We start from the raw sequence: 25987 nt of genomic DNA, 5'->3' as shown, positions 1-25987 counted from the left end.
AGACCTAAACATTTAGGGGCCGTGTCCACCGACGCGTTTTTAGCGCTCTGGGCATCTACTTTCCATTTAAACCCTATTGAGTCGGCGCTCACAGCGCTCAGCGCCCTCGGCGGAAAAACACCCTCGGCGCTCCGCTTGCTTCTTTTTGTCGCGGCGCTCACAGCGCTTCGAGTTGAAATCTGTTCAACTTTTAGAACAGCGCCGCGCTCGTAATGTCACTTTTCCCCACACTGACCAATCAGAATCAAGAAGGGGCGGGACATACGTTACCACAGCAACACAACCGGAGACGTGGCTCGGTTTTTATCATGACCCACACTTGTATTGAAGGTAGGCCGACCTCAGGGTCCATGTCAAAAGCTGCTGCTAATGCTGTTGTGTATTTCTGACACTCGTTGTAGTGTTTACATTAAACAAGGCCGGAACACGGAAGTGTCAGAGGACTCGTTTTGTAACCTAGCAACAGCGGCATTCTGACGAGGGAGGGAGAGAGCGCTAAGCGCTGGGAAAGCGCTTAGCTAAAAACGTGTTTGGTGGACACAGCCCCTTATACCTGGAACTAAGGTGTGTTCCATATCCTTTTGTCTGTTGCAGGGGTCAGTCCTATACTCAGACAGTCAGTACGTTCACATGCAGAGCTTAATCATGCGGCGTCACCCGCTGTTTCAGCAGGTTAATACGCCCCCTGTCCTGTTGACTTTTCTGTGAACTCGTATAAAACTGAATAAACAACTTAGTAAGCTTAAAGCAGAAGTGAGTGATATATTTGTGTTAATATAAGTCTTAAATAGTTGTATCTTCCGACACCAATCACTTCTATAGAGTGTTTGGTCTGAAACACGGGTCTGTCAGTCACTCTGCTCTGCTCTGAGCCCAGGAGAAAACATTTATCGTATCCTACAGTTTTTATCCAATGAGGAGAGAGAACGGCATGCAGGGCTGTGTGTGCAGCCAAGGGACGCCGTGAATGTGGCGACGTAGGGACGAGGACTGTTATGGTGCGTTCAAGGAAACTCGTATTTTTCCGACCGTGAAGTGGTACCAGTTCGATCTGGTACGAGTTCACCGGTCGGAAGTTACGAGTGGCCGTTATAGTGACTTTCACCGGTAAAACAGGTCGGAAAAACACGAGTGGGTTGCCTGGAACGCTACAAAGTCGTAAGTTGTGACTTGAAGCTGTAATTTACGGTTTCAAAAGCCTGCCTGGAACGCAGCATTAGCCAAAACGACCGGACCACTCACTTCTGCTTTAATAATAAATTCTCAACTGCAGTTCCCGACCAGACGTGTCAGTCTGGGCCGGATTCACGCTGAGAATAGTATACGGGATTCCTCTTTTCCTCTCTCTCTCTCTTTTTAATAAAACACTCTTGCTGGTGGCGCTGTGTGAAATGCATTGAATCGGCGTTGACGTTGGGTTTTTTTCTTTACTTTGCCGGGTTCAGGCGGCTTCTCTGCTCCACTTGGTGCCGTCTACTGTTGTGGAGCATGCGCACATGCATTGTCCAGCTTCAGTCCGACTAAGGTGTATACATGACGGAGAAAATCTAATTCCAATCGCATTATCTGGGTGTCTTAATCGGAGTTGGAGAACTCCGACTTTAGTCGAACTAAAGACCCGTTTCCACTATGCGGTACGGAACGGTACGCTTATTTGAGCGTTTCCACTACCATGGAACCGTACTGGTCCCATGGTACCTGTTACCATTTTTGTAACCCTTCTGGGTGGGGTACCGAGCACACAGGACCGGTTCCCTTGGGGAGGAGCCAAAGCACTGCGAGCTGGTGATTGGTCGAGCTTATGGCATCATCGCGCAGCGCGACGGATATCTGAAGCACAACAACACAACCGACCGCAAGCCAGTGGCTAGTGCCCTAGCCTGCCCTACAGTAAAAATGCATGGCACATTAAATAAAAAGAGGAGTAAAGCAATATACTGCGGCTGTTGTGATATATATGATTTTGGTAAATATCACAACACGGCAATATGTATTTAAGCATCAAAGATGTTCAATCAAACCCACATAGTTTGAAACAACGTTCAAAACACACACAGCCAGTGTCACAACGAAGCATAAAGTCAGCTAGCTTAATGCTAACGTATAATGTAAAACACCATAGACGGGCTAATAGAAATTAGCTCCGTCCTCATCCCAGGGGAGAAAACGAGCCAAGTAACATATCTATAAGCTTTTAGAGGTTTACCGCTGGCTGGTTAAATTATTGTTATGAGATTAATGTTGGTCTCATTGATGAAATTTAACAACTGTGGCAGTGGCAACAGTTTGATTGAATGAAAAGTGAGCAGGGCTGCCTCTGGCTACGTACTGAAATCACCACATTTACGTAAATAAATAAATGTTTTACAATGAACCGATCAGTCTAATAAATTTTATTTTGTTAAGTCAACATGGTTACTGTACATGGCAAAGATTATTACCACTTTATGACTTATAATTTGTCTGTATTTCTATGGGAGTCCTATCGCCACTCTGTTATATCAATCGCTCTGGTCGGCAGTAGTCGGGGTGCGTGGGGGCATTTACGTAGTGACGCTTTGACACACGCACTCTGCCTACCCCTGAAGGTCCTTTATACAATGGAAACGCAAAGCTGACCATATCCAACCCGAACCGTACCCGTACCGATCCGTACTGACAGTGGAAACGAGGCTTAAGGCACTGCAGTTCATGCACTTCAGTTGTCCAGTTCTAGTCGGATTAAGGCAATAATTTGGTTTTTTCAAGTGTCATGTAAATGTACTGAGTGTTTTCACACCCTTTTGTCTGTTGCAGGTATTGGCACCGACCCCCGAGGGAGTGTTTCACACCTGGGGCATCCTGCAGGGTTTTGTGTTAAGAGGTCTTGACATTAAAATACACAAATGGGTAACAAACAAAAGGAGATTTGGGGGAAAAGCAGGTTGTAGGGACGGTCACACCCCGCCTTTCTGAAACACCGCCTTTCCGAAAATAGACTTCCATTCATCGTAATAGCGGGGTTTTCTATTTTTTCTAAAGACCCCGCTATTCCGAAAAGGCTATTGGGGAAACCCCCCCACTCCGAACGGACGTGCCGGAACAGCGGTGTTTCGAAGTGGGGGTATTTCAGAACAGCGGGGTGTCAGAGTGGAGGTGTGTCGGAATGGAGAGCCATCTCAAATGATTGAAACATAGAAAGATTCAAATTTACCATTACAATAACCAAATACAAACTCCTCGGGGTCTCTTTAATAAACAACAATTCTACTGACACACACATATATGAATATATATATATATACAAACCTCCTTTTTTCTTCATGTTTTTAAAAATTCCAACACAGACATAAACTCCATAACCATAGCTCAGGAGACCCAGGAGGAACAGGAGAGACAGGAGAAACAGGACACTCCGGGTAGATAGCAGACGAATGCTCCAGTCAGGAAGAGGTTCTGAAATTGACACAAAGAACAGGAGATGATGTGTTTTCCGCTCCTAGTGTCAGTCAACAGTGAAGCGATTCGTCCATGATCATGAATCCTCCAGACCAATCAGAGACTCAGAAGCCTGGTCATGTGTCACTGTGAAGGTCTGCACATCTGACAGCTTTTCTGACTGGTCTTCATAGTAACAAGATGAAGACCTGGGGTCATATTTATCAAGCCTCTGTAGTACCATTTTAGTCTAGCTAGTGCTGAGAATTTGTGAAATTTTGTCCTACTCTCAAACTTAAAGCAGAAGTAAGCGGAATGTTTGTGTTAATATAAGTCTTAAATAGTTGTATCTTCCAACAACAATCACTTGTATAGAGTGTTTGGTCCGAAACACGGGTCTGTCAGTCACTATAACCTTTATCCAATGAGGAGAGAGAACGGCATAAAGGGGCGGTCCTCTCTGTGTGTGCAGCCAAGGGATGCGCGTGAATGTGGTGACGTTGGGACGAGGGCGGGGACTGCTAACTCCATCTGCTGACAGGAAGTTAGACAAAACCACCGGATCGCTCACTTCTGCTTTAAGAATAAAAACTATTTATCAACCGACACAGAGGGCAAAACCCCCTTTTTTGAAAACAGACACTGAATGTTGTAGAAGGTTCTGCACCAGAAATCAGTGTTGGGCAAGCTACTTGGAAAATGCAGTGAGCTAAGCTACAAGTTACTCTTCATGAAATGAAGCTTCACTACACTGAAGCTACCCACCAGAGAAATGTAGCAAGCTACGCTACAATAAAACGACTAAAGCTTTTTTTTTTTTTTTTTTTTTTACGTCAAACCAACTTCATTCCAAGTCATTGCTCTCTAGTGATCAATAAAACTTTAAGACAAACATATCAGCAAAAAATGTTCATTTTAATAGTGCAAAAATAATATTTGTGTAACAGCTTCTCCTCTCTTGTCATTTGTCCTACCTCTTCCTGCCTGCGGTTACACCCCGCCTTTCCGACAATAGACTTCCATTCATCGTAATAGCGGGGTTTTCTATTTTTTCTAAAGACCCCGCTATTCCGAAAAGGCTATTGGGGGAAACCCCCCCACTCCGAACGGACGTAATCAGAAAGGAACCGGAGGCTGTGCAGTGTGCAATGCGCATTGATCCTTTTTTCCTTTTTGGGGTCAAACGGATCATGTGCATAACTAATTGCAAAACAAGCAAATACTTCATATTAATGACATATAATGTTCATTATGCTTCTGGCCTGTCTAGCCTCTACCTGGTCTTTTTACTAAACTTAACCAACTCCTTTCTTCATTGCCTAAACCCAACCAAAGCATCTCCTGCAGCAGCCTCGCGCCCGTGAGCTCAAGCCGGCTTCAGCCGTGCGGGGGGGGGGGTGTATTTCTATTACTGTGTGGGAGATCTCCAACAACGGAGTCAGGGAGAAAGCAAGTGGGACAGATCTGCCCAGTCTCTGAGCAGCGCAAAAAAGCTTAACTACTGAAAAGCTATTTGATGTAGAAACAGCAACGTTACGACCACGCTACTGAGAAATGTAGTTAAGTTACTAATGCCGCTACTTGTAACGTCGCTACTGCCCAACACTGCCAGAAATGATATAGGACCTTCAAGGATCACAACCTGGGTGGACCTGGTCAACTAGCTGCTGGAAAGCTACATGGGGGCTATACTCAGTGCTAACCCATGAAGTGCTTTAAAAACAAATGAAAGTCTTAAAGTCCCCCTCCAATGATCCTTTTTGGTTATTTTAAAGCATTCTCTGTGGTCTTTAAATTGTGATTATGAAGCATAATGAGCCTCTGATGACGTCATTCAAGTGATTCCAGTGAATTTCACCTGCTCGGAGTCGCTCTTTTCTTCCCATTTGTATCGATCCAGCACGACTGACATTGTACCTGCTCCCGCCGTTTACCAGTTGTGGAAGTCCCACAAGCGTCGTACAACGTCAAGCCGGCTTTGCTCTGCCGGACCGGTAGAGTTGTATTACGTTTCCATGATTTCAGTAGTTGACATAGTTAAGCATAGATAACGGCAGCCAATCAGTGCTGAGCGACGAGCGACTGACGTCCAGAGACTTGGGATTTCTCACTCCGTCACTTGGTCGCTGTCGCTTGGAGCCCCAGCGATGTTTCACCTGAGTGATTAATCGCTCAGTCGCTCCTTTGCATTGACTTAATATGTAAACTTGTCGCCAGCGACAAAAATAAAAAGTCCGGTGTGAAGGCACCTTTAGCAGTGTTCTTAGGAGTAATTCTAATGTAGCAGTAGGTCACGAGAAGCAGCAGAGACCAATCAGAGGAGACAGGAACTGAGGAGAGGCTGATTAGTAGCAGGTGTGACTCCAGGAGTCACTCTCTCCAAATCCTTTGTGTGGCTGTGACTGTTGACTCTCTGCTCTGGTAAGATAGACTTTTGGGGTTTTTAGAATTGTTTTATCAGGGTAGTATTTTAATTGTTAGGGTAACGTAGGGGTGCATTCATGCACCCTGAGGTATCTGTGTTTTAATGATTTTAATTGTGGGTCTATCATTTGTTTGTAGGACTGAAACCTTGACTGTATTAAAATACAGAGGTATGCAAAAAATATCATAATTTAAACCTCATACTTTTATGTCCTACAAACTAAATTAACAGTGCTTTCTTTTGCTTTTAGGCAAAGCACTGACTGTCGTTTATTTTAGTTTAGTATTTTATATATTATATTGATTTTATTGTCTTTTTATTATTTTAAATTTGAGTTTGCTTAGTTTTAGGATTTTAACATTCTGTACTCTTCTGTTTCTAGTGTTGCGGCTGGTGGGGTCCTCCATTCACCGGTGTGGTTGAGATGCTGGGAGTTCACTTTAGATGGTGATATGGTTTGTGGTTGCACATTTAATTAGTGTGGTGTCTTTATTTGAAGTGTGTTGGGTTTATATTTCTTTTTGATATTTAGTTTACTCCTAGTGTCCTAGGCAGTGGGTGGTTGGTCCCCCAGGCGTGACATGACTGTCTGTCTTCTTGTTCTTCATTGACTGTGTTATTTTAGAATTTGATTTATTGTAAATAAATGGCATATTATGATTGACCCACACTGACTGTTGTGGCCTCCTTAATTGAAGCCCCTGTGTGCTAGACCAATCCTCAAGGTTACACTAAGAAGCTTGATAAATACAGGCCCTGATGTTTGTTCTGATGAGTAAATATCTACAGACCTCACATCACAGCCCAGCTCTTGAAAGTCTCCTCCAAGCACACACACACAGACACACTACATACCCACTGTCTTCTTAGTCACTTCATTAAGACAGAAATAGCTGAGAGCAACAGCAACAACAAGCAGGAGAATCTTGATCCAGACTGAATGAAGATCTGTAGTCGACACAAACAACATCAAAAACAACATGAGATTATAATTTAATAAACCATGAAACATTAAAACATTTCTGATCAATTCACAACAGAGTTCACTACTGACCTCTGACCTCACTCTATAGCTCTGACATCACACTGACTTACATTTATTTCCTGGGCAATTGACCCTTCGCCAACTCCTCCCACAAACGGCTATTGTCCAATCCTACGTTAGCAACCGTAACTATAGGCCTGGCAAGCTTTCCGCAGTGAGTCATTACCAAGGGGGCAGTTGTCGGTCTGAGGAGTGAAGCTCACTTCCGCGTTCAAAAAGCTGCAATCCCCTGGGCTTCCTCTGGGGGCTGGCTCCAGAAGGGAGCAACTCCAATTGAGCCCCATGTTAAAATAGCCGATTTTACAGCTTAAAAAAACATATTTACAGCCTGGTACATTTCATTTTTTTGGTCTCAACCGATAGTTTCTACCCCCGCACACACTCTGAGGGGGGTGAATTTTTTTTAAACTCTACCGTTTTACTGTTATTAGGTTTAAAGTTCTGGCCAATTAGGGCGCAGAACCGTTGAGTGACAGGTCCGGCGACCACTGCTTCGAGGCCAGTGGGCGGGCTCTCGGCCGGCTAACGGCCGCACCGCTCCAAATATGGCAAGTAGAATCCAACATGGCGCGGTTCAAAACCCCGTAGTAGCGGCACAAAACAGACTCCCCCAAACCAATGGGTGACGTCACGGTGCTACGGCCATTCTTTTTACAGTCTATGGTCATTACGTTTGCTTTTGTGGACACATTTTGAGACTAGGACGAAAAACATTTGTTTGTAGAGAAGGATGTTGTTGTTGCTGCTGCTACTACGGCGGTGGCGGCAGCAATATAGAGATGTTCAGATACGAGCTGACTTTTTTTTCGACTTGAGCAAGTGTAAATATGGGGATAACCATATGTTCACCTCCGAAATGACAGCTGTACTTTTAGGGCTTTTACCTGGGCTTTTAGGGCTTTTACCTGGGCTGTTAGGGCTTTTACCTGGGCTGTTAGGGCTTTTACCTGGGCTTTTAGGGCTTTTACCTGGGCTGTTAGGGCTTTTACCTGGACTTTTAGGGCTTTTACCTGGGCTGTTAGGGCTTCTACCTGGGCTTTTAGGGCTTTTACCTGGGCTTTTAGGGCTTTTACCTGGGCTTTTAGGCGAGGGATCCTCCAGGCAGGGACTGCTTTCACTGACTGATACAGCGCTGGGAGAAAACAAAACAGCAGCCAAAGCTGTATGTGGTTCACAATCGCCCAAAAACTTGCAGTTTGACAACGTTTCATGACCAGTGAGATGACCTAAGTCTTGGTGGGTTGATAGACGGTAAAATGACCAGCCCTTACTGCTGCTCTGTACATTGTCCAGTCGTGTCGTTGAACAGATGTTTTATCCTCCTGCGCGAGTCACGTCACTGAAAACTATGAATGATCTTTGTGACTTCTTCTCTCTATGATCTCAGAACAGTTTATCCAGACATTTACAGATATTTCCTTTGAAATCGATACCAAATACTGCCAGGAGCATGGCTGGGAGTGAAAGCTTGCCCGCCGTAGCAACAGTAACCAAGGGGGCGGGGCTTACGCGAAGGGTCAATTAAGCCACTACATGGTACTGGCTCTACTCGACTCGACCTTTTTGCATTTCCATTACGTAAAAGTACCCAGTGTTGTGCAAGTTACTGAAAAATAGTAACTAGTTACTGTTACTAGTTACTTCATTTAAAAAGTTACTTAAACCAAAAAGTAATGCGTTACTGAGAAAGTAACTTTTTCGTTACTTTAAAACGTTTTTTTTGTGTTTTTTTTCAATGCTCCCACTAAATAAAGGAATAGGCTTTATGCACAGCTCCACTATCCTGAACTTAAACCAGCTCCTTTATTTCCTGTCTTACATTATTGGACAAACTGATTAATCCAGGTGTGTCTGTGACTCTGACCTCCGTAATGGTCAGACACACCTGGAATCAGGAGCAGTGGAGCTGTGGAGCTGTGCATAAAGCCTTTCCCCCTCTAACCGTCATTTCTGTAGGTACTGATGCTGATGAAAAAACGTGTGTTTTTTATCTGTAAATTTTACCATCATCATCATCATGCTGCATGATGTCAGCAAGTACAGCAGCATGACCTAACAGAACTGCAAAAAAAAATCTTGAGGATACGTCTTGACCGATTTACGTTCAAGAACCTGTTTTCAGTGATGGAAAGTAAATTCAGTCCAGCGGTATTTTTTTCCGATCGATCAGCTGTGCTTACCCGGAGCGATCACTGTGTGTTTAGCGTTTCAGGCGTCATAATTGGAGTCCATCTGTCGGACTCATACCGCTGCTGCTCAGGTGGAGTGGGTGCTTCTGTGTGTCTCGCTGTGACTCTCGAGCTGTGTCCCAGGGGCTGCAGCCTGAACTGGGACACAGCTGATCGGTCTCGGATGCTGCGTTAGCTACGTTACCTTAGCTCACCGTCATGCCCTGTCCTGAGGCAGCTGATGTGTGGCCAAAACCACCTTGCGTTTCATTCAACCGAACTGTAGTAATGCGCCACTTCACATTCTCAGTAACGGCAACGGCGTTGTAACGATGGGAAAAGTAATTAATTAGATTACTGAATTAATTGTTACTGAAAAAAATAACGCCGTTAGTAACGCCGTTATACTCTAACGCCGTTATTACCAACACTGCTGGTACCCGGTACTACTGTATTTTTTTAGTACGTGCTCGGTCGCGGTTCCAAAACGGGTGAAGCGGTACTAAAATGTGACGTGTAAACATTGCTGACCGCTGATTGGTTAGAGAATGGTCAGAGAGTCATCACCAGCGCCCGCGGGTCTAAAACGTTATATAACACATACAATGTTACGACGTGTAGTCTTAACTGTCAAAAACAAAGGCTTACAGTTACAGAGCGCGTTTGTGTCGTGGTGCAGCAGAGAGGAGAGGAGAGCTGGGACACCGGGGGCGGCGGCCAGGTACTACACTGATGTACCCAGGTTGGTTTTCAGCCGTGAGAGGCCAGGTGAAGGCAGAGAGTCTCCGCTCTCACTCTTAACAATCACAAGTCATGTAGTTAACGATCACAATTACTCCAGAGCTTTTTACAGTAATGAAGGTCGCTATGACGACCGGCTACTCTAAAGGCAGTACTATCCTGTAATGGAAAAGCTCTCTAGAATAATACCTGGTACCAGAGCCGAGTCGAGTCGTGTCGAGCCAGTACTATGTAGTGGAAACGTGGCTTTAATGACAGACTGTGAGGATAAACCCACCCATCCAACAAGCAAAATACTTGGAGGAGTAGATGCAAATAGATTTATTTAGCGAGGGCAATGTGATTTACCAAATCAGGAAGAGACTGCGGTGGCTGTTTTTGCGTCTTTATTCACCACGTCTGAAAACCATGTACTAACTGATACAACTTAGTGAAAACGTATGCGTTTATTGATTTGATGCCTACTAGAGCCCCATGATCTTACATCTCTGCATTTCCTCACATCTGGGTAATCCTCTAACAGTTTTTCAGCCGTGTTAAAAGTCTTTTACGCGCCGTTACGCACGGCACACGTCTGTCCTAGCCTCGTAAACCAGCTGCTCCTGGAAATGCATTTCATTTCATTCTGAGGGAGAGTCTGGCCTCATCCCCATTCTAAGCGTTTGGCCTGAAACCCTCAGAAGGCCGAGCCAATCAGCGTCGCCCGCTGTGATTGACACAGCACGTTGGCCAATCAGGGACCGACTGGTGCAAGGCCCCGTCCCTACACCAACTTGCTGATTGGCTGAATGGGGTTGTCTGTCAACGCTACGACTCCCGCCCAGCCCAAACACTTACAGGGGGAATGAGGCCAGACTCTCCCGAGAAATTAAATGAAATGCATTTCCATGAGAGGCTGGTTTACGAGGCTACATCTGTCCTGCAGTGCTGTGCTCTCCTCTCCTCTCCTCTCCTCAGCTCCGTCTCTCAGTCCCGGTCCTGGACTGAGACACGTCACCGCTGCCTTCACCCGTCTTTGATCCCTCTGGTCAGTGGTCAGAGCGTTTAGATCCGTGTGTCCCACCTGAGCTCTCTATTAATCCACTGGATCATGGGCGGCACACACACACACACATATTCTAGGTGTGTGATTGTCGCTGCAGCTGCTGCCTGTTCGTCACTATATGAGGAGTTGGGCCCTGTAGCGATTTGTGTTTATCTATCTAAACAGAGCGCGAGAGAGATGAACACACGTGCTGTCATTGTATGCATTGGATCAAATGTCATTCTGTCCCTTCGTCCATCCAGCTCTCTGTCCACTCTCTCCATGGCGGAAACGATTACCACGCGCAAAACCCTCATTTGAATACTGCGATTTGCACGTTGTCGTGTTGTTTCACTAAACACTTTGGAATAAAATAATAAACAGAGGAGTAGTCTCAAACATCTTTACTGAGCACGCACGTTTCATCAACAACCTTCTTCTTCTCTCTATATACAGCACATCATTTCCTCAGTCCGGTAATCACAACAACATCGCATCGCCACCTATTGGCCTGGCGTAGCATTAACATTTAGATGTAGATCCACACACTTGTTTTCATTTAGCGGGTTACTCTTAGTAGATCACCTGTTTTGCGTGTACTAACCAAACTCGCAATATTTTAGCGGGCGCAAACAATTTAGCGCCCGCTATCTGGGATCTTAGTAGATCACACACACACAAACACGCACACACACCTTTGTTCTTTTTAAAATAAGTCCAAATGTAACCAGCAACAGCAGCCAGTAGGACCAGGATACCACAGACACCACCAAGAAGGATGAGCCAGATTTGAGGAGGTTCTGTAGTGGACACAAACAACAACTTGTGGTTACAACATTTATAAACAATATTGTAAAACACTCACTGTATTCTAAACCTCATACTCTCCTGCTATAGTACCTACTGATTTGGCCAAAATGCAGTATGTAGTATATATATATATATATAGTACACAGTATGTAAACAAAAGCAAAATCTACAGTATGCGAAAAATCCCCAGATGTCGTACTGATTCAGAAAATATCTGACCAGTCTACATTGTGTACTGTATCCCACAATGCAGTGTAGCACTGACCTCTAAACGTAACCAAAGACGGTTTAGTGTAGTGAAGTATCTTTGCTGTGTACCATAAACATTTAAAGGGATAGTTCAACATTTTGTCAAATTGGCCCATTGCCATAATCGCTATAGTCATAGCAGTAGGTTTGTTACCTTTATTTGTCGGTGTAAGCTATTTCTAGAACGGCGGAGCAGAGACGTGAGCTGCTCAGAGCTACGCTATGGAGGCTAAAGGGATTTCTTGGTTTCCCTCATCAAACTCATCAAATACACAATCCAACAACTCCCAAAACGCTTTCGTGGACAAGTTGTGAGCTGCACATTCACCACGCTATGAGATCATCATGGAACGTTACGAAACTGAGCCGTTTTTGAGGTAAATACAGGGTAAATACAGAGACTGCTTGATGAAAAACTGTCCCTGAACGCAACGTGCATCAGCGGTTTTGCATGAATTTCCCTCTACAACAACTCTGTGTGGTAACGTTGTGTTATTATCTCATAGCGTGGTGAATGTGCAGGTCACAACTTGTCCACCAGAGCGTTGTGGAGTTGTTGGATTGTGTATTTGATGAGTTTGATGAGGGAAACCAAGAAATCCCATGAGCCTCCGTAGCGTAGCTGCTGCTCTTCTGTCCAATACACACAGGAAGCTTCACTTTACATTCAGACTAACTAATGCTACTGATACAGGTGTTAGATTTCATCAATGACACCAACATTTATCTCCTAAAAGGAATTTAACCAGCCGGTGGTATATAACCCATAAAGTGACATATTAACATTGCTACAGCAGGAAATGAAAAAAGCTTTTAGCCACTTTACCACTATTGCAGTCAGTTGGCATAAAATGCATTCTGGCAAACTTGTATATTGTATTCAGCAGGGTAAATGGCATCGGTCTGCTGGAATGGCAGGCTGACTCACACATTCAGTACTGTATGCAGTATAAAGTACATACCATCACAGTATATAGTAGGCAGTAGGGCAGTATGCAGATTCAAATACTCTGACCTTTGACCAACAGTGTTACTGTTCGCCTCTCTTCTCGTCCCTTCCATCTGATGATGCAGGTGTAGGCGTCACTGTCTGTGGTGGTGGGCTTCTTCAGAGTCAGGTTGAGTTTTCCAGTCTCCAGAGCATCAGGTCTCATGGACGTCCGTCCTCTGTAGTTCTGGTTCTGGTCGGTGTGATTGTCTCCATCTGACAGAAGCTGGTGGACGGTTGAAGGACGGAGGTCGGAGCGGCTCCACACCACTGAAGGTTTGTCCAGGTCAGACGTAGGAAAGTAACATGGCAGCTGGACAGACTCCTCCCCCTCATATATCTTCACAAGTGGGACTTCCTGAGAACCTGAGGAGACAGACAGAGGTGAGTCAGAAACCAGAAGACAGTCAGACCGTCTGATGAAGATCCAGTGTGCAGAGAACCACTGACAGTCTCATCAGCACAGACCTGAGAACCAACCCTGTCCACCTGTGGGGCCGGGGCCGGGCTACATACACCTGACTGCTTGTCAGTAAGAGTCAGAGACTTAGCATTAAAACTAACATTGTCATTGTCATTGTTACAGGCTCACAAACAACACAAAGACATAAAAGAGGCCAATTAAACAAAGTGTTCTGATAATATGCTAACTATACTAACCATTCTAAAAGATGTCAAGAAAGGTCTCTCTCCTGCAGGACTGGTGTCCAGTAATCCCCTGCTGTTAAACCGGCCTGCCCTCCCTTCCCATGAACCAGTCTGCCATCCAGTCCTCCCAGCTGTCCCAGTCCTTAAGCTGGCCTGCTCTCCATGCCTCTACTCTGACCAGAAGCTTCCTTCATCAGCTCTTGTTAACATTTCCATGTTTGCCACATTCTGTGTATAAACTATAAATTGTTTTCTTGTCTGTAACAACATCTATTGCATGTCTGGGTGAGGGACCCCTCCTCTGTTGCTCACCCTGAGGTTTCTCCTGGTTTTTCTATGGAGTTTTTCCTCAGTGGATGTGAGGGTCTTAGGCTGCGTTCAGACTGCCAGCCAAAATCCGATTTTTAGCCCATCCAGATTGGAACTGGATGGCTCTTTTTAAGTCTGAACAGTCCCAAATCACATGAAATCCGATTTTTGCAAAACGGATGGAAACCACCTCCGGGAGGTAGTTTCAGATCGCATTTGGACAGATGCGTCTCAGTCTGAACAGCTCCAAACACTCAGATCGGTTTTGACTGTCCGTGACGTCACTCTCCGCGGCGCTGTCACTGTGTTACAGCTCCCGTACGGTCCCGTGAGCTCCAGTTAAATATCAATTTCCTCCTTGTTACTTTTCTTTTATGCAAACTGCCGTGTTGTCGGCGACAGGAGTGACGGCGACGTCGCGCTCCCAGCTCTGGGGTGCTGGAGACAGTTTGAGACAAACTGTTTGATATTAAAGTATTATCAAGTATCAAAGTATTTAGTCAGAACTCAGAAAGTGTTTTAACAGAGCAAATCAATGACTGCTTTAAGAAATTGAAAAGCTTTGGTATTAGTCCACATATACATCAAATGGCACACAGAAGCCGTGTTGAAAGCATTTTACAATTTATCGTAGCTGCCTGGTAGCCGTGAAGAACAAAAACAAGCTCTCCACAGTCATTAAGGTTGCAGGGAAGGTGGTTGGCTATAGTTACAACTAGCCTCGTGAACCAGCCTCTCGCGGAAATGCATTTCATTTCATTTCTCAGAGAGTCTGGCCTCATCCCCCCTGCAAGCGTTTGGGGTGGGCGGGAGCTGGGCGGGAGTAGTAGCAAAGACGGTTTAATATCTTTGGTAGTAGCGTTGACAGACAACCCCATTCAGCCAATCAGCAAGTTGGTGTAGTGACGGGGCTTTGCACTAGCCTCGTAAACCCGCCTCTCCCGGAACTGCATTTCATTTCATTCCGAGGGAGAGTCTGGCCTCATCCCCATTCTAAGCGTTTGGCCTGAAACCCTCAGAAGGCCGAGCCAATCAGCGTCGACCGCTGTGATTGACACAGCACGTTGGCCAATCAGGGACCGACTGGTGTAAAGCCCCGTCACTACACCAACTTGCTGATTGGCTGAATGGGGTTGTCTGTCAACGCTACTACTCCCGCCCAGCTCCCACCCACCCCAGACGGTTAGAATGGGGATGAGGCCAGACTCTCCCTCAGAATGAAATGAAATGCACTTCCGGGAGAGGCGGGTTTACGAGGCTAGCTTTGCACCAGTCGGTCCCTGATTGGCCAACGTGCTGTGTCAATCACAGCGGCGACGCTGATTGGCTCGGACTTTTGAGGGTTTCAGTCCAAACGCTTACAACGGGGATGAGGCCAGACTCTCCCTCGGAATGAAATGAAATGCACTTCCGCGAGAGGCTGGTTTACGAGGCTAAGTTACAACAGCAGCTCAGTGAGATATTTGACAAGGCAGCACTCAGGAAGGCTGTGTCCTAAAAATGAAGATTTTGGTACAGACAACTGAAACTGATATTCCTGTGCTGTCTGAAACACGGTTGAGTAAATCAGTCTCAGATCTGGATAATTCTATCAATGATTACAATGTTTTACGCTGTGATCGGTGGAGGTGTAGCCATTTATATAAGAAACGAGTTTCATGCTACTCTGCCCTCCTCTGTATCTATTAGCAAAAAGTTTGAATTTTTGGCAATGAAAGTTGAATTTCAACAGAGACATTCCTTTACAGTCATGGGCTGTTATAGGCCTCCCTCAGCCTGCACCAAGGCTCTAAGATCCTTAAATAACTGTGTTTTAGGGTTAAACTTTGTAAGTGTGTCTTAGTTCCACCTTTCTTGAGGTCACAAAAAGTGTACCCCAAGGCTCAGTCTTAGGACCCATTTTGTTATCCATCTACTACATCAATGATCTGTATGCAACCTTGTCAAATGCCTCATACCATTTTTATGCAGATGATTCTTTAATTTACTGCTGTTCACACTCAATCGCACAGGGATTTGAATTTTTGCAGTCCGCATTTGATGCAGTGCAGATTCTTCTGGGGCAATTGAAACTGGTTTAAATGCTGAAAAATCCAAAGTAATGTTTTTTTCTAATTTATCTGTTCCCTCAATTATAACTGTCCAAGGTAAAACTCTAGAGCTGGTCACCAGTTACAAATACTTGGGATTAATCATTAATGGGGAAGTTTCATTCAAAGGGCATGTTAAAAATTTGATCTAGGGGCACCGAGTGGCACAGTAGGTTAAAGCAGAAGTAAGTGGTCCGGTCGTTTTGGCTAATGCTGCGTTCCAGGCAGGCTTTTGAAATCATAAACTACAGCTTCAAGTCACAACTTACGACTTTGTAGCGTTCCAGACAACCCACTCGTGTTTCTCCGACCTGTTTTACCTGTGAAAGTCACTATAACGGCCACTCGTAACTTCTGACCCGTGAACTCGTACCAGATCAAACTGGTACCACTTCACAGGTCGGAAAAACACCAGTTACGAGTTTCCTTGAACGCACCATAACAGTCCTCGTCCCTACGTCGCCACATTCACGGCGTCCCTTGGCTGCACACACAGCCCTGCATGCCGTTCTCTCTCCTCATTGGATAAAAACTGTAGGATACGATAAATGTTTTCTCTTCGGCTCAGAGCAGAGCAGAATGACTGACAGACCCGTGTTTCAGACCAAACACTCTATGGAAGTGATTGCTGTCGGAAGATACAACTATTTAAGACTTATATTAACACAAATATATCACTTACTTCTGCTTTAAGTAGGTGCCCCATGTGTAGAGGCTACAGTCTTTGCTGCAAGTGGCCCCAGTTCGAATCCGGCATCGGGTAGCCCTTTCTTGCATGTCATTACCCCTCTCTCTGCCTCCTCATCTCTCTCTGAACTGTACTATCTAATAAAGGCACAAAAATTCCAAATTAGGGGTGAAGCTTGGTTTCTATTACAGAAACAAGTCATCTTTCTCCCTCAAAACTTGGACGCTTCTGATGTCAGCAACTTTTTTGCCAGTGCTTGATTATGGCGATGTTGTGTATATGTGCTTTATCCAGCACACATATACCCCTGTGCTGTTTATTTGTTTATTTTAATTGGATCCCCATTAGCAGCTGCACAGCAGCCACTAATCTTCCTGGGGTCCACCGTAAAATCACATAAAATGTGAATAAAAATACAAATAATAATAATAGAAAAAAGCTTACATTAAAGCAGATATCAGCTTCACGGCCGTTTCGGCTAATGCTGCGTTCAAGGCAGGCTTTTGAAACCGTAAATTACAGCTTCAAGTCACAACTACGACTTGGTAGCGTTCCAGGTAACCCGTAGCTCGTGTTTTTACCATCCTGTTGTCTGTGAAAGTTCCCTATAACGGCCACTCGTAACTTCCGACCCGTGAACTCGTACCAGATCGAACTGGTATGACTTCACAGGAAGGAAAAACACAAAGTACGAGTTTCTTTGAACGCACCATGAGTTAGCAGCCCCCGCCCTTGTCAGGCATCAATTGGTCCTCGTGCTACGTCACCACATTCACGCGCATCCCTTGGCTGCACACACAGCCCTTCATGCCGTTCTCTCTCCTCATTGGATAACACTTGTATCCCACAAGGAAAATTTTCTCCTCGGGTTACAGCAGAGCAGAGTGACGGAGAGACTCGTGTTTAGGCTGAAATACTTCATGTAAGTGATTGCTGACGGAAAATAGGACTATTTAGGACTTATATTAACAAAAACATTCCACTGATATCTGCTTTAATGATAATAACATTAAAGCAGAAGTAAGTGATATATTTGTGTTAATATAAGTCTTAAATAGTTATATCTTCCGATCACTTCTATAGAGTGTTTGGTCTGAAACACGGGTCTGTCAGTCACTCTGCTCTGCTCTGAGCCCAGGAGAAAACTTTCCTTGTATCCTACAGTTTTTATCCAATGAGGAGAGAGAACGGCATGCAGGGCTGTGTGTGCAGCCAAGGAACGCCGTGAATGTGGCGACGTAGGGACGAGGACTGTTATGGTGCGTTCAAGGAAACTCGTAACTGGTGTTTTTCCGACCTGTGAAGTGGTACCAGTTTGATCTGGTACGAGTTCACGGGTCAGAAGTTACGAGTGGCCGTTATAGTGACTTTCACCGGTAAAACAGGTCGGAGAAACACAAGTGGGTTGCCTGGAACGCTGCAAAGTCGTAAGTTGTGACATGAAGCTGTAATTTACGGTTTCAAAAGCCTGCCTGGAACGCAGCATTAGCCAAAACGACCGGATCGCTCACTTCTGCTTTAATGATAATAACAACCATTGGGGGGGTTTATGTGATGTGAGGTTTATCACCGGCTGTGGCCGCCTCACCCACCACTGTGAACTATGCTGGCATGCCTTCTTGAATGAAACGACATACACACTGGATGACTCTGGTCCAGGCTCTTCTTGGCTTGCTTCTTACTTACTTACCTACTTTTCTTCGGAGAACTGGAAGCCATTATGTCATAGGTTTGAATGACACTGTAACAATAACCTGCACTTTATTTGTCAAATTGCTCTCATTTCATATTTCAATGTTTGTTTTATCTTTGTTGTCTATCTTCTTGTTCATGATTATTTGCTGCTGCCTACTTGGCCAGGTCATCCTTGTGAAAGAGGTCTTGATCTCAATGGCTCTTTTATCTGGTTAAATAAAGGTTAATCACAGATCTTCATCCACCATACAGTCTTTGTGTGCGGTATGTTACCACATTTTGTGGTTTTCTTTTTATTGTTAAATAAATAACTTTTAAAAATCCCAAGATTCTTTGTGCGCTGTTTTTATTAGCCATAGCATGCCAGCGATCCTGAGTCTGGACTCTGTGACTCACCTGTTTGAACTGTCAGGATGATTTCAGTAGTTTGTTTTTCTTTTCCTTTGCCCTTTACAACACACTGGTATGTTCCAGCATCTTTGGTGGTGACGTTCTTCAGAATCACAGAAATGTTTCCGTCTTTCATTTCTTTATCTTTCAGCTCCACTCGGCCACGGTAAGGCTGAAGCTGTTGGTCGTCTTCTACCATACCGCCCCTGTAGAAGAAGACATAACTGTCCTGACTCAGACCAGGTCTGGTCCATTTGATCCATGTGATTTCAGCATCTCCAAGACTTTGATATGGTAGGGTGGCTTCTTCTCCAAGTTTCACTTTTATCTCTTTAGAGTCTGAATCAAAACAGAAAAACACAGAGACAAACAGGAAGATAACATCAGTGATACAGTTCTCTATGAAAAGCTTTTATTTTGATTGTTCATATTCGTCTGAACCCTGAAACATATTCAGACCTTTGTCCATATGAGACCCAGTTCACACAGAACCTCCATGATCTAACTGATGATGATGATGATGGTGGTGGTAGAACAAACAGTTGAGGATTTATAGGTGAACAAGTTCCCTACATGTTTGTTGTGTTCAATAGTAAATAAATCGATCAATCCTGAAACCACACACAGACAAGGACAGTGACCACAGACCTCTCTGTTAATTAGCTAAAACAACATTGAGCTGTTTGTTAGCATACAAAACAGGAAGGAATCCCAGGTGTGACGTGACAACTGTGATTGGTTCACAGAGTGTGAACTAGTAAGTCTTCTGAAGTATCTTTAATAACTCTTGCGTACGCACAAACCGGGGCCTTAAAGTGATGTAGGTCACTTTCAGTGTTGCCACCCATCCCGTTTTTCCCAGAATTGTTCTCTTTTTTCCATCAGCTGTCCCTTGAAAAAAACAATCTCTCCCAGGACACAATTTGTCCCATTTTTTGGGGGGGAAATGAAAAAACTTCATTTTGGTTCCTTCGTTCTATAGTCTAGAAAGGTTGACATACTTCTGTGCCCGTGGGCACCTAGTCGCCCGCAGTGCACGTTCTTCAAATAGCATCGTAGATCAAGATTGCATAGACACTTTCTATCCATTGCTGTTCCACGCTCTTGCACGGACGCGTCAGTTTTTTTTCCTCAGCCAGATCGCTAGTCCACTGCGATCCACAATGCAGCACTACAGACAGAACTATAGTGCTGCAGATTTCTTGATCCCCACCTGTAGAGCGTAACGGGATGACGAATGAACAGGCAATATGAAAAAATAAAAATAAAAGCTCTCACTCGTATCCTTGAAGCGGAAGCTCTATCGCATACTGGGTCTATTCTACATTATTATAGCCTATTATTATTATTAGGCCTGTCATTGATGTGGCAACTTGTCCAATCAGACTGAGTAAGGAGTTCAGCAAGTGTAGAGTGACGAGGCTGAGTTGAGATGAGCTGTTGCAGTCCAAGGAGCCAGAGGGCTGTCATATCTGTACAGCTGTACAAAATTGTTGTCTTCTACAAACGTTTCAATTAATTCACAAAAGCAAATGTATTAACTCAGTGGTTGCTCCTCAATGGTAGAGTTAAAATTAGAATTAGAAAAAACTTAAAGGGATAGTTCACCCAAAATTCAAATTTCAGCGGGGGTCCATGCAGCACTGCATGTCCATATGACGGTTGAGAACGGAGCTCACTTTTCTTTGTCCAAAAAGACACACCAAAAAACATCCAGATACCTCCATGCTGCTCGTCTGTAATGTCCCTCTTGTATTGAAGCCCCAACATGAGAAATTTTTCCAAAAAAAAAAAAAGTCTGTTGTTTTAAACTTGTTTGTATTGGAAGCTCCCAGTGTCTCAGTTCACTGCTCTGCCGGTGTCTGTGCAAATCTCGCGTGATTTGAGACTGAGACATTGGGAGCTTCCGCAAACAACCTAACATATAGACTTATTTAATTTTCATGTTGCCACGTTCACAACTGCGGCCAAGTCACAACGACACCAGAACAAGAGCACCTCAGATTCATTTATATGCAGACCACATTCATGAGGTGGTTTGCATTGACCATCTATGGTAAAAAAAAAAAAAAAAAAAAGAGCATGTACAGGGCGGAACGTGAAGCTGATGCAGCTGTGCACACTAAGAACTCTGTGATTTATAAAGGGAAGTTTGCTGACAAGTGTACGTGCGTTTTATAAGTCTGATCGTGGTCGTGGTTTCCTGTCTTAACTTTCTAAAACTCTGTTGATTTCATATGGAACAAAACAACAGGAAGTGATCAGCCATACTACGCTAAGTAACCATGGTAACTACAGTAACCACGGAGACAGAGAGTTCAGGGGTCTCATTTATAACCGTTGCGTTCGCACAAAACGGGGCCTGAAAGTGGCGTACGTGACTTTTCACGCCAAGGTTGTGATCTATAAAAATTTAAAAACAAACTTGACGGGAGAATGTGCGCAGCTCTAAGCAAACTCTGAGCCATGCGTACGCATGGTTTGGAGGAAAAGGGGAATTGGCGACACAGACGGTGTGGTGGTGAACTGAAGTCAGACTCAGGAAATGTAGAGTGAGAAGAACGATTATGTTTTTATTATCGCCCGTCACATATTTAATTTCAACCCGTATGCGTTACATCCTAGCCTGGTTGGCACGACTTTCCAATGTTGATACTCAGCATTGGGTCTGGCCAAGACGTTAAGAGAATCCATTTCTCAAGCGCATCCTTCAAACCTGGTTTACCCGCCCCCCTCAAATGCCTCAGTCTGCTATTGGTCGAAGCCAGAATAGGCGGTGTCGAAGCTTAAACCAATCACACCGCTCTTTCCTCTGACGTATGTGATGCTGCTCTACTGCGTCACTTAGGCTACTTGAACACGCCTCTACCCAGAGCCGTTGGAGAGGCTCGACGTTGATTGGCTCTCGAAAAAGAGGGTGGAGTTCCCGAAAATTCGGGAGACAGAAATCCAGTTAATAGCACGGTTGGCCAGACTAGAAGTCAGCAGCGCTTTTGCGAGGCGTGACGTCACTAGTGTGGGCGCGACCAGGCTAGTTACATCCATGTTGCCACGGTGATTTAATTCAACAGCGCCCTTATGTTGCATCGGACTGGTGTTTTAGAAACATCTAATTAGAATCTAACTTAAAATTCAAAATCAAAATTCCTTCTCTATATTTAATCACCACCGTCTCTCCGTCATATTGTCCACTCCCAGAGCGCAGGAGGAGGAGAGGAGGCGCGGCTGCATGGGATAAATACATGGTGTAAATAACTATATGTTCCTATGATACTGTGAACATATGATCGAGAGTCAATTAAATCTCAAACCCTGGGAAAAAAATCCAGTAATCGTTCGCACAATTGTTACATTCTGTTTTCTTGTTATCAAGAGAAGTGTCATGTTTGATCATTCCTCAGAATGTAACTGATTCTGCTAATTATTCAAAGTTTTATTGATCAGTCTAATTACTGTAAATAATACAGCGGTGAGCCCCGTGCGTAATTCTGCACCACGGCACCGCTGGAGGAGAAAGGAGGGAGAGGGAGACCATGATGAATGGTTAATAACTCGTTTCAGATTAGAACTGTTGTCATTGTTGTAACTATGTGCCGAACCGGGTCCAGCATGTGAGAGGCAGCGCACCAAAACAACACCGCGTGCGCTCTGAGCCACTGACGCCGTTAACAGCTGCAGCAACACGTCACGTCGCCACTTTCACACCTGCAACTAATTCACAACACCGACAGAACAAGAGCACGTCAGGCTCATTGACATGCAGATCACATTCATGTGGTGGTTTGCATTGACCATCTAAGGTTAAAACAGGGCGTGTACAGGGAGGGACGTGAAGTGGATTCAGCTGCGCACACTTGTAGGAACTCTCTGATTTATAAAGGGAAGTTTGCTTGCAGGTGTGCGTACGCAGGGTTTTATAAGTCTGAATATTTACTGGCGCACGCAAAACTTGGCTTTTGGGCGTAGGTACTAGGGATGTGGAGATTCACCGATTCATATCGGTGGTCCGATATAAACGTGTCCGATGCGACTGCACCGGTAGATTCAGGCTACATCGGACATAATTTATGGTTGAATTTGCGATGCATCTCTTCTAGCCTTCTACATCAGTAAATTCCATGGTTAAATCGATCATTTCATTTTCCGAGGGAACCTGAATGCACCACCGCGTTAGCCGTGCGCACTGCGCAGTTGCCCTGACAGGTAGCAGCAGCAGCAGCAGCTGTAGTCAGAGCCGCCAAGAAAAGTAAACAGTCCGACCTGAAGCGCTGGAGCCGAGCGGCGGGTCAATACTCGGCTGTCACCGACTGTAACTAGGAGGAGGGCCGTGGTAGTGGCTCTGGTTGTAGTGAGCTGGGAAGCGGTGGTAGCGGTAGCGGATGCTAACCGCTAGTTAGCGGTAGCGGCAGGGCTGTCAACAGACTTGCTGGGGCCCAGGGACAAGACACCATCATAGGCCCCCCCCCCCCTATATATGTGAATGTAAAGTAAAATAAATTAAGGGTCATCCAGGGGCCCCTATGGTCCTGAGGCCCGGGGACAGCATACCCGGTTGCCCCCCCCTGTCAACGGGCCTGGGTAGCGGTTAGCATCCGGGACAGCTAGCAGGGCTAGTACAGTAGCTCTCCTTCTCTGCTGCACGGAGCTTCACCTGAGCTTTGTCACTGGCTGGAGAGTGCTCACAAACACAGACTCTCCACCCAGAAATGTCCTGTGCACAACAAAACATCTGTGACTTGTCTCTTTTAAGTTATTTTGTGAAGCACTTTGTAAACTTGTGTTTTTAAAGGTGCTATATAAATAAAGTTATTATTATTATAATATAGCAAAAGACCAAACTGCAGAGGTGCCACCACACAAGACTAGCCCATATGATTAAGCTGGATTTCATTTCTACCATTTATTTCCTCTAGACTGTACCTTTCAAATATGATTTATTGGTTTGCCCTGTAAAAATGAACCAAATATAGGCTACATCCCTCAAATTGATACAGAAAGTAAAGCAGAATGGTATTGAGGTTATAAACTTGATGTGGGAAGAAACTCTCATATCACAACTGTATCAAACATCATATCGAACCGAATCTCTTTGTAATTAAGTCATATCGTTATCAAATTGCATTTGAATCGTATCGCATCGTGAACAGGAGTGAATCGTATCGCATCGTATCGACGGGAGCTTCAGTGTATCGTTAATGTATCGTATCAGTGGCAGCGTATCGAGATGCGTATCGAATCGGCCTCAGTGGTGGAGATATACAACCCTAGTAGGTACCAGGGCCGGTTCTAGGTAGGCATATATGAGGGGGCAGTCAGAAATGTGAAGGGGGCATCATGTGAACACATCATGCTCCAGCACTTTTTTTTCTCTGTGCTTACAGTAACTTCAGTGAATTGAGTTGTTGGCTATGTGTCCAACGCCAACCTGGAGAAGTGGATTGCATTTTGTCAGGCCTCTGCCTTCAGACCTGTCCAACTAGGGGCCAGGGGGCCAACCAGGGTCTTAGAGCCCACATTTTTTACTGTCTTAATGCAAAGAGCCACATTATATGGGGGGTTAGGGGTGCATATACCTGAAGATGTATTGCAAACCCAGAGGGGGTGAAAAAGGTGAGTAGCTAAACCCCTGTAGGGGGGTCTGGGGGCATCCCCCCCAGAAAATTTTTGTGATTTAAAAATGTGAGTGAAGCATTCTGGTGTACTCTGAGAAGAGGAGGGGGGGGTCTACTATGGTCAAGATTTACAAAACTGAAAGGTAGTCTTATGAATACTAAAAAAAAAAAGGAACAGAACATTTTAGAAAAGAATACTGTTCCTTTTTCGGCGGATTTTTGTGCTACTGCAGATAATTTTGTCAACTTGTACTTGAACTTTACTATTTTTCAAACATTCCGCTTTTCCGACATTGATTGATTACGTTATAGTCAGACGTGTCCTTCTGATTTTTTTTTTCATCTGAGACACTGTTTCTCATACACAACTACATAGGCCTATTAGAGAAGAAAAAAACAAACCCTCCAAGTTAAAAACACACCGGCAGCAGCGCCCCTGATCTGCAGCTACTGAGACTGTTATTATTCTGTCACCTGAGTTAACGAGGTGCACGTGTGTTTGGAGCTGACGAGAGAATAAAGAGTGAGACAACGCGGCCCTGAGGAGGAACTGTGAAGGACTCAGCTGTAATGGAAAATGACCTAAACCGAGTCCAGTAGAGATGAGGTAGAGAGACGGTAGAGATGCCGTGTAGCTATCTCGCTTTCTTTCCCCCACCCTCCGCCCGTTGTCTTCGTTGTCACTTTGTTGTCGCTCCACAGAGAGCACATGGCTAATTAATATGCACGTGCTGACCATATATGGTTGTGTCTAGGGGTTCCGGGGACGGAGGTGTGTTCACGTGCGCAACTGCGCACCATTCTTGGATCCAGTTTGATCAAAGTGAAATTGTGGAGAGTTGTGCACGCACAGTTTGATAGATCTGAAAAAGGTGTAAATATTTTTGGGTGTCTTTTCGCTGTAGGCCTAAGCAAAACATTTAGTAGCAGCAGTTTTACACTGCTTACTTACAGTTTTGATAAATGAGGCCCCAGGCCCTAAGCCCAGAGCCCAGACGCTCTGCTCGCGGCTCATCCGCGGCGCTGTCCGTGGTGCTGAAGGTGACAGGTTAACTTGACAAACAAACTGCTGTTTGTTTATCATGTGTGTCAGTTTTGTTTGTGACTTGATAGTTTAGTTGTTGAGATTAAGAACATCACTCCCTCATCAAGAGAGAGAGAGACGCGCCTGGGTATCGCAGCTGTAAAAAAAAAAAAAAAAAAAGAAAAGAAAAGAAAAGAAAAAAAAAGACGACCTGTCGGAATAGCGGTATCAAAAAGTGTCGGACTACCGGCATGTCTAGATAGAGGGATGTCTGAATAGCGGGCGGACCCCCAACTTAACTTCTTTCTCTTTGGTAATATAGCTACACATCCTATATTAAAATTTGCTTTCTCAACTTCTAAAATTTGGATTTGAGGGGGCAAGACATTTATTTGAGGGGGCACTGCCCCCTCTTGCCCCTGCGTAGAGCCGGCCCCGGTAGGTACACTTTTAGTAACGATCCCACGCACAGTTTTATAAATGAGACCCCAGGTCCTTACCTCCAGAGGACAGACATGGAGGAAGACACAGCAGGAGACACAGGGAGACCAACAACACTGAGGAGGAGGAACACATCTTCTCGTCGTTGTCGTCCTTCTTCTTCTACTTCTTGTTCTTCTTCTTGTCGTTCTTCTTCTTCTTTTTCTTCTTCTCGTTCCCCTCT

General features: G+C 44.8%; 2 protein-coding genes across 2 annotated transcripts in view; both read right to left on the bottom strand.

Moving 5' to 3' along the window:
- The window catches only part of LOC311001523 (sialoadhesin-like), a gene marked incomplete at its 3' end in the record, with an annotated part of 102708 nt that overhangs the window by 18795 nt on the left and 57926 nt on the right, over nucleotides 1-25987 (bottom strand). The window lies entirely within an intron of this gene.
- LOC311001447 (butyrophilin subfamily 2 member A1-like) lies at nucleotides 9608-25934 on the bottom strand (the record flags this gene model as incomplete). Its single annotated transcript, XM_083992533.1, has 5 exons — nucleotides 25824-25934; nucleotides 18694-19026; nucleotides 12895-13233; nucleotides 11516-11620; nucleotides 9608-9636 (listed from the first exon to the last, which is right to left on the bottom strand). Exons 1-5 carry the CDS (start codon nucleotides 25897-25899, stop codon nucleotides 9608-9610), a joined length of 882 nt encoding a protein of 293 aa, XP_083848659.1. The 5' UTR covers nucleotides 25900-25934.

Source organism: Trachurus trachurus, assembly GCF_905171665.1.
Source record: "Trachurus trachurus genome assembly, chromosome: 18".
In the NCBI taxonomy this organism is placed as follows: domain Eukaryota; kingdom Metazoa; phylum Chordata; class Actinopteri; order Carangiformes; family Carangidae; genus Trachurus; species Trachurus trachurus.
Note: the sequence above shows the minus strand (reverse complement) of the source record. Positions and strands in the feature narration are given on the sequence as shown.